The sequence below is a fragment of the Arvicola amphibius genome, chromosome 6 (genome assembly GCF_903992535.2).
Source record: "Arvicola amphibius chromosome 6, mArvAmp1.2, whole genome shotgun sequence".
In the NCBI taxonomy this organism is placed as follows: domain Eukaryota; kingdom Metazoa; phylum Chordata; class Mammalia; order Rodentia; family Cricetidae; genus Arvicola; species Arvicola amphibius.
Genome location: NC_052052.2, coordinates 106171620 through 106180997, shown reverse-complemented (window position 1 = coordinate 106180997; position 9378 = coordinate 106171620). Strand labels below are relative to the sequence as shown.

The 9378-nt window shown below is 41.5% G+C and overlaps 1 protein-coding gene across 1 annotated transcript in view; it reads left to right on the top strand.

Annotated features, from left to right (window-relative positions):
* Taf3 (TATA-box binding protein associated factor 3) overlaps positions 1–9118 on the top strand; it is a 145118-nt gene extending 136000 nt beyond the window's left edge. Inside the window, exons 5-7 of the mRNA XM_038335305.1 lie at positions 1748–1997; positions 5428–5534; positions 7186–9118. Coding sequence (XP_038191233.1) covers positions 1748–1997; positions 5428–5534; positions 7186–7300 — 472 coding nt within the window. The 3' untranslated portion in view covers positions 7301–9118. The remainder of the gene's footprint in view (positions 1–1747; positions 1998–5427; positions 5535–7185) is intronic.
* The last annotated feature ends 260 nt before the right edge of the window (positions 9119–9378 follow it).

Below are 9378 nucleotides of genomic sequence, written 5' to 3'. Positions count from 1 at the left end.
TAAGTGTTGAAGGAAGCGGCGGGCTGTGTCCCGCCACCCGACTAGCTTTACCCAAAATAATTACACGGAAACTATATTCTTTTAAACACTGCCTGGCCCATTATCTGTAGCCTCTTATTGGTTAATTCTCACATCTTCCTTTAACCCATATTTAGTAAACCATGTAGCACCACGAGGTGTGGCTTACCAGGAGAGATCTTAACCTGCGTCCATCTCAGAGAGGAGAATCATGGCGACTCACTATGGCGACTGCCTGAAGTGTCTCCCCAACTCTCCCAGAATTCTGTTCTGTCTATTCCGCCTACCTAATTTTCTGTTCTCTTAAAGGGCCAAGGCAGTATCTTTATTAATAATGAAAGTAACACATAGACACTCCTCCATCAACTAAGTGCTGCTTAGAGCATGCAAGCACTCTTGATTCAGTCTTCCAAAGTCTTCCACAGTCCTCAAAAAAAGTAACATGGTGTCTTAGGGTTTTTATTGTTGTGAAGAAACAGCATGGCCACAGCAACTCTTACATTTAATTGGGTGGCTTGCTTATAATTCAGAGGTTTAGTCCATTACATAATAAACAGATTTAACAATCCTGTTCTTGGCAGGAAGTGTGGAAAGCAAGGCAGCAGGCAGGCAGGCATGCTACTGGAGCTGAGAGTCCTTACATCTTTATCCGAAGGCTACAGGAAGTAAACTGGCTTACTGGGCATGGCTTGAATATATATGAGACCTCAAAGCCTGCCTCTGCAGTGACACTCTTCCTCCCTCAAGGCCACACCCTTTGGAGTTCCTTTTCTTTCAAACCACCACATATGGTGACGTCAGTATGAGGCAGCAGACCAGTCTCTACCAACTTCTGTATTAGTTACTTTGTTTTTGCTCTGATCAGATTCTATGACCAAGTTAGTTTATGGAAGAGCTTGTTTGGGCTTACAGATCCAGAGGGATGGGGCTCCATTGTGGTAGGGAGGCATGGTCACAGTGGCAGGCATGGTCGCTCGAGCAGGAAGATGAGTGATCACACCTCTAGCTATGAGCATGAAGTAGGCAGAGCAAACGGGAAGCAGAATGAGACTATATAATCTTCAAAACCTGCTTTTCTCTGACCATCACATAACCTGAAATAATTTGGGAGGATGTTTTAAGTAAAGTAAACCTATACCATCCAAATCTCCCCAAACTCTCTCCAACTGGAGACCAAGTATTCACATAGCCAAGCCTTTATGGTGAACATTCTCATTCAAATTCTCATTCAGAGTACAAAAAAGTAAAATATAAAAAACACCTGCAGGTTTGGGGACAGGATAGCTTCCAGGGAGGAAGGGATTCTTCTGAAGCTAACAAGACTTCCCAGTCCATGGCAGCTTACAAGAAGCTACTCAGAGCAGGGAGGTGGTGGCGCATGCCTTTAATCCTAGCACTCGGGAGGCAGAGGCAGGCGGATCTCTGTGAGTTCAAAATCAACCTGGTCTACAAGGGCTAGTTCCAGGACAGGCACCAAAGCTACAGCGAAACCCTGTCTTGGAAAAAAAAAAGAAGAAGAAGAACTCACATGGTGGAAGGAGAGAGCCATCTCCAAGCAAGCTGTCCTCTGAGCACCACATACCCTAAATAAACGTGTTGTTTTGTTTATTTGTTTGGCGGGAGGGTGTGTTTTAAGTAAAGTATCCTATTTTGCTTCCAGACAAAGGATTTTTTTAATAATTGTTTGAATACGTGATCTATTTTAACTTTTACTTTTCTCTCTTGACAGTGTCATCAGCAAAGTGGTGCCAGCCCCCGAGGCTAAGCCAGCCCCTTCTCTGAACAGACCTAAAACCCCGCCTCCAGCCCCAGTCCCTGTTCCTGTTCGTGTGAGCCCTACTCCTCTGCCACCACCACTCCTCGCACAGGCTACAGTGTGCCCAGCCCTGATGCCATCCCCAGCCCCTGCCTTCTCTGGAGCAGGGAGTGCCAAAGCCCCAGTGCGGAGCGTGGTGACAGAGACAGTCAGCACTTACGTGGTACGTATGTTTCTACAGCATTTAAGTAAACGCTAATTCTGTGATGCTGACTCTCACAGGAAGTACTTGATAAATGGAGAAGCATTTCCATTAACTTTTCAAGTAATGGACTCAAAACTGTTACTTTACAGAGTTCACACTCAGCAACATAAATGATGTCAGATTGCCTTTATGTTGATTTGAAACATGGCTGTATACCTAAATATAAGAAAATCAGTATATACTCTGTTATTTAAATTCATCAGTGAATTCTTACTAGAGTGAGTAAATTAGTGACTGGAGTATAATTTCTGTAATAGACACAGACCTGATGGTGTTATAAGGAGGTCGCTTGTTTGTTCCTGGCTGCTCAGTCCCGAAATAATCACACAGAAGCCATATTATTTGCAGTACTGTTTGGCCAATAGTTTAAGTGTATTTCTAGCTAACTCATATCTTAAATTAACCTATCTCCATTAATCTGTGTATCAGCATGAGGCTGTGGATTACTCGGTAAAGTTCGGGTATCTATCTCCAGCAAGGCTACATGGCTTCTGACTCTGCCTTCTTAATCCCAGCATTCAGTTTAGTTTTCCCGGCCTACCTCTGTTCTGCCCTGCTCAAGCCTAAGACAATTTATTAACCAATCATATTCACAGCATACATAGGGGAATCCCACACCATTATGGGCCAGCTATGTTTCTTAGTTATAGCACTAGTTAGTTATTGTACTTTATTTGGTGAGATCCAGCATATGTTAGAACTTACATTTTAAATAGAAATGAACCATTAGACCATATTACTTTCTGAGATTCAAGTGTATTTTTTTATTATTAGACCTACCATATATGGGCTAGAGACATAGCTCAGTGGTAGAAAGCTTGCCTAGCATGTTCAGGGGCCTGAGTTTAACCCCTAATATTGAAAACAAACAAACAAACACAACCAAACAGATAAATAAATAAATAAATAAATAAATAAATGAATAAATGAATAAATAAATGAATGAATGAATGAATAAATGCATTCCGTCATATCGAATGACTCCACCTTGTCCTGGGACTGCACTAGATGTTTTCCCCATAGTTAATATAATCAGATTTTATTCTAACTCCAAATGAAGTATTTATAAAGGTATGCTCTCAAAGCATAGTGAATAGACACACACAAGCACACAACAAAATGTTTTGTAAATGGAGACATTGATGCTTTTGAATGACAAGCTCTTTACTGTTGTGTTAGCCTAACCTTGTAAAGAAATGAATGACTGGCAAGTGGCAGCACAGGACTGGTGCTATTTGTTAAGAGATATTTAACCGTGTGTTACATAGGGGAGTTTGGAAAGAAACAAATCATTAAATGTGTGAGACAGTATAAAGATACAAAGCAGTATTTAAAAAAAAATCCTGAATGCATTCAGAGAGTACATAGGCAGGAAAAATTAGTAATTGGCAATAATAAATTATATTTATCTATTATATATAATAAAAATAATAAATTGGCAATTCAAGACAGAAGATGTGATACAAAAACCTGTGAGGAATAAATTGGTCCATCGAAGGATCAATCGAGGGGTCTAATTGAGGCGTCACCCCAGGTGAGTTGGTCAGGAAAGAGTTTATACTTAATCTCTTCATCCTCCATTTGTTTATCTGTAATTAAGGGATTTGTATTAGACATTAATCTCTGAAGTCTTGTCTGGCTCTAAAGATTGTGGCTCTCCAGTAGACATTTGAACTGACTTTACAGAAGTGACACCAACTGGGACAGTGCCCAAAACGTCTCCTAGTCTAAATAGATACTTTATGAGGACACAGAGATTCTGTCACTACCTATTAGTGTGATGTTGACAGTGAAATTCTTGTAGCTCCTGTTCCCCCATTTCTAATCTATCCAAAGATGGTTTACAATGATTAAATAAAGTCATGTTTGAAAGAACTCTGTACCCTAGAAAGTATTGGGTGTAACTATGGTGCTATAGCACCTTTTTTAAAATGTGACTCAGAGTCACAACCTGCTAATGTCAAGAAAGGTCAGCCAGCAGCAGGACTGGCTATGCATGGTCGCTTCACTCACTGGACACTCAGTGCCTGGTGGCTACTGGTTCTTTCCCCATAGTGCAGTTTCCCCCAAGTGAGGGCCAGCAGTCAGAGGCAGCTTCCTCCACATTCCAGTAGAAAGGGTTCAGGTCAGTGTAGTTTGCCTTTGTAGAGACTTTCAAAAATAGTAGGCCTTTTAGTAAACCCATGCGTACAGAGGAGTATATCCACTTTTGATAACCCTCACAAGGAAACCACTTTCTCCCACACATTTAGTCAGTGTAGTGCTTAACGGCATAGGAGGAGGCCACCTTGCAAAATACACAGTGAGATCATATGTTGTCTTGATATGAGGACATTTAAAAGGGAGCTTGACTCAGTGCTCTTTTATAGTATCCATGCAGAATTGGTTTCAATAATACGACATCTGAGAAAGTCATAAAGTTAGGGACACTTACTATTGAGAACAAAGTCAGAACTCTAGCATAATAATTTGGAGCATAATAATAATTAAGTATGTAGTTCTTTGGCTCCATGAGCCTCTTATTTCATTTGCCCTTTAGTTGATTGTACTTTTCTAAAATGTCATAAAGGGAATGGAAAGTTACTTAGTAACAGCTCTTTTATATCCTTGATCTTATCACCTAGTTCAGGAGAAGGGTTTGGCTAATAAGTAATGAGGGAATACATGCATGTTTGACTGTATGTGCTAATTCCATGCTATGAACGTGGCTGAAGAAAATATGTAAAACTGAGCACTTTCAAAAATATCAGTTGTTACTAGCAGGAAGACTCATAAAGAGTTCATGAGATTATAGGAATTTCGTAGATGAAGCCAAATGTAGGTCATATTATATGGTTTTTAAAGACATTTCTACAATGCTTTGTTTTTAAAAACTTTACAGCACAGTTTAGAGTACACATTAGAAATATGTCACTATATCCAGCTGTGGCAGCATGCACCAGAAATCTCACCACTCAGAAGGTTGAGGCAGAGATTGGAGTTCAAGGCTAGCCTGAACTATATAATGACTGCCAAGCCAGCCTGAGCTTGTGAGACCTGCCTCAAAAAGAAGGAAGGAGGGAGGAAATGGGGAGTGTGTGAGAAAGGGAGGGGAGTAGGGAGAAAGTGTGAGAGGGCCTGAGGAAAGAGACACATTGTGTGAGAGAGAGGGAGTAAAAGGGAGGGGAAAGAAAGCATATTGGTATGGAGGGAGACAGTGAGTGGGAGAGGGAGGAAGGAGAGAGTGTGTGAGAGGAAGGGGAGAAGCCATTGTTGAACAGCCAGCTAATCTACCGTATTTCCAGCTCATAGTTTGCTGTGTTTATAGTATACAGCGGCATTCTTATCTGGCCTCTTCTGGTTCTTTTTCCACACACCATCTGTTTTTGCTCCTCCACGTTAACATCAGATCCGTGATGAGTGGGGCAATCAGATCTGGATCTGTCCAGGGTGCAACAAGCCTGATGACGGGAGTCCTATGATCGGCTGTGACGGCTGTGATGACTGGTACCACTGGTAAGTGCCCCCCAGTACCCCAGATGCTCAGACAGCGCAACATAGAGCATGCCTGAACAGGGATCCTCGCCAGCTAGTGTCTTTAAACCAATGAAGACAGTCCAGTGGAGCCTGCACGGTGAAATAACTGCAGAGTTAATGTGCTGTTATTACAGAGCCTAGAGTGAATATTTTGCTTCACTTATAAACCCTTTCCTACTAAAATAAGTAAGAACATAGGCATTGGGTGAGAGCCGCAGCACCTGACTGGCTGTGCTTGAGAGCAGACTCAAAGACAGCTTGTTTGTTTCTGAAGTCTCAGATGTTCCCATCTGAAGATGTTCAGCCTTATTTCATTCTTAAAGTACCCGTTTGGCCATGATGTTTGCTGTCCATACAGTAACAACAGAGCCAGGTATAATGGAGTGCTGGTAGTCTCAGTGCTGAATGCTGAGACCAAGGGTCCTGGGTTACGTGGTGAGTCTGAGGTCAGCCCGGGTTACCTGAGATTCTGTCTCACCCTTGCCCCTTTTCCCAAATTAAAACATAAAAGTGAAGCCGTTGCATTATACTGTTCCTGACTGAAAGGACAAAAAACTGATCTCCCCATAGGGCCTATGCAGAGGCATTGTATAATAAGATAACTCAGATACCCAACATTAGTGCTCTGTAAATTAGATCTTTAGGCTGATTTCTGCTACATGCATCATTTTTTACATTTTTTTATTGTGGGAATGGAGCATGCTATATTGGTATGCACATCATTTTACCACATTCATGTGAAGGTTAGAAAACAACTTTTTTTTTTTTGAGACAGGGTTTCTCTGTAACTTTGGAACCTGTCCTGGAACTCTCTTTGTAGATCAGGCTGGCCTTGAACTCACTGAGATCTGTCTACCTTTGCCTCCCAAGTGCTCGGATTAAAGGTGTGTGCCACCACCATCTATCTGGCCAGAGAACAACTTTAAAAAGCCAGTTCTCCGCTTTTAAACCCACCGCATGGCTTGGAAGACCACGTCGTCAGGCATAGTAGCCAGCGCTGAGCCATATCACTGTTCCTTAAAAAAAAAAATCAACTTAAAGCATTGAAAAAGGAGTGATCGATTTAACTCAGTTGGTAGAGTGCTTGCTTGGCATTTTGGAGGTGTTGGGGTCCATCCCCAGAAGTACGAGGGCAGCAGTGACTGTACCAGGAAGAGTGTGTTGCCTTTGAAAACATGGCAGTGACTGAAGAGAAGGCTCATTTGTTAAGAACTCTGTCTGCTTCTCCTGGGGAAATCACAACCTCCTCATGGTGACTCACTGTGGTCTGCAGTTCCTTTCACAGGGAATCAGACACCCTCTTCCTGCCTGCCAGCACCAGGCACACAAATGATACACAGGGAAAACGCATAACACAAAAATAAAAACTTTGTAAAGTTCTGTGGGGGTTGTGGGGGAGAGCCTGGTATAGCTTGCAGACCTTGCCTCAGAAAAAGAAAACCATGAGCACAGAGCCGTGGTGGCATGCGTCTTTAATCCCAGCACTCGGGAGGCCAGCCTGGTCTACAGAGTTAGTTCCCAGGTCAGCCAGGGCTACGCAGAGAAACCTGTCAGTCACACACACACACACACACACACAAGAAAGAAAGAAAATCGTAAGAAACTTACCTGAACTTCTTTTGATGTCTAGGCCCTGTGTGGGATTAATGGCGGCTCCTCCGGAAGAGATGCAGTGGTTCTGCTCCAAGTGTGCCAAGATAAAGAAAGACAAGAAGCACAAGAAGAGGAAGCACCGTGCGCACTGACGTCAGCATGGGCAGGACTGCTGTCCCGCACCGGGTTCTGGCTGGGCCGGTTCTGCCTTTCTGTCTCCCCCAGGCCCTGTGGACAGAGTATCCTGGTGGAGCAAGGACAAGAATATACCATCGTCTGGATGCTCCCTTCTGAAGCACAGGGACCTGAGCTCCGGGGCGTGTGACTGAAGAAAAGCTCCAGTAGAGGCATGGCTGGGGCTCGCCCCTCCATCTGCCTATTACCAGTGACGAGTATTAATAAAGACACCACACATCTTCCCCCGATTCCCTTTCTTCTCTCCAGAACCTTTCATTACGGTGTTAGATGCGAAGGTAATGTACAAATGCCTTGATTGTAACTGAAGGATGCATCATTAGCTAGAGTTCGCAAGCCCTCTCCCTCACAGAGATAATCATAAGGAAAGAACGTCCCAGTCAGAGGACTGGTAAATATTTTTGTGATGAGAATATATGAAATTCCCCCACCGTACCCCACTTTTATTACTAACATGTAAAATGTTTAGGCTTTTGTGAGATACCTTATATTTTTTAAGAAAAAGGTTTCTATCATGTCCTGTTCACCTCCGTGCAAATTATTTTCCTTTAGCCTATTTTATAACTTGGTTGTGTTCGATTCCTGCTCTTCTGTAACCTGCTGGAGCCTCTTCTCACCACCGCGTGTATATTCATCAACTTGTATAAAACTCTTGATACTAAGAAAAAATGTCCCCTTACTGTAAATAATAAATATTTATGAAGTAGTTATTTTTTAAATTTTTTTATCGTGTTTAATTGTGGTTTTCTCTGGAATCCACTGTGATTTCAGCCATGTCTGTAATTGCTGCTGTACACAGGCAAGGAGGGCAGAGAGAAAGACCCAGCCATCCCTCCCCAAATGCGATGCCCACAACATGGTAGGGAAAGGACCCTCGCAGTCGGAGGGAACAAGTCAATTGAAATCTAGAGTTGATGCTTTGAAATTGTTTTGTTTGTTATATATTTTCTGTAAATTTTCCTTTTACTAAAAGGACATGTAGTTTCCACAAAAGTAAAAAAAAGAAAAAAGAAAAATACTGTAGCATTTGTGTTTATATTGTTTTATTTCTACAGATTTGTTCATGGATATTGTGCTTTAAGGTTGAAATGAAGTATATTATGAATTTTTTTAGAAAACTCATCAAATTTCAGGGTATCACAAAACTTTATTATATTACTATACTGCCCACTATTTATTATATGTTATAGATATCTGAAACGTAAACCAAATATTTTATTTTTAATGTAAAAAACATCAAATTTAACTTTATTAGCATATTTTAGTGACTTTGGAATAACTGTGGACTTTTACTTGATTTTGAACTAATCCCAATTTGGGCTTGTGTGAAGGCTATCTTGAATGTTAGAATGTGGGATTTGAACCTAATATAAATATATGAATAGAAATGTGATTTTGTTTTTTTACTGCCAACTCAATGGATATTAGCATTATAATTAGTCCTATTTTAAAACATACAGTGTGGTTTCAGAAATGTGGTTCTCTGCCTTGATGTTCAAGTGCAGAACAGTGGGAATGGAGTCGACCTGAGAGGAGTGCTGAAATCACTGCTCTCTTTATTCTAGAAGCCGGAAGTTTTCTTCCCCTGCCTCCCAAAAAGTATCTATGTTGAGATATGTGTGTCTTTTTTTGTTTGTTTGTTTGTTTCATTTAGTAGAGATCATCCTAAATACTTTATACAATATTTTCACATGCACAGATATACCCACTAGTGCTTTTTGGAGAGGGGTGAAGGGTGGGGGAAGTGCAAAATAAAGATTATTGGCTGTTTCGTAGTTTGCCTTTCCATCTTCTTTATTTAGGAATTAGTTCCCTGAGGCATGGTCAGTGGATCTGAAGTTTCCATGTCTAAATGAGCAGGCTGCACTCCTAAAGTAAGAAAGGAGGTGCCTATATAGGACTTTGCCCCTTCCTCCTGTCTGAGAGTCTCCAGCCCATGAGACATTTAAGGAATTTCAATCAATTTGTTGTCCCTTGCTATTTCATGGTTGCTTTCCTAAATCCAGTTCATGATTTTATAAATGGTCTTTGCAAT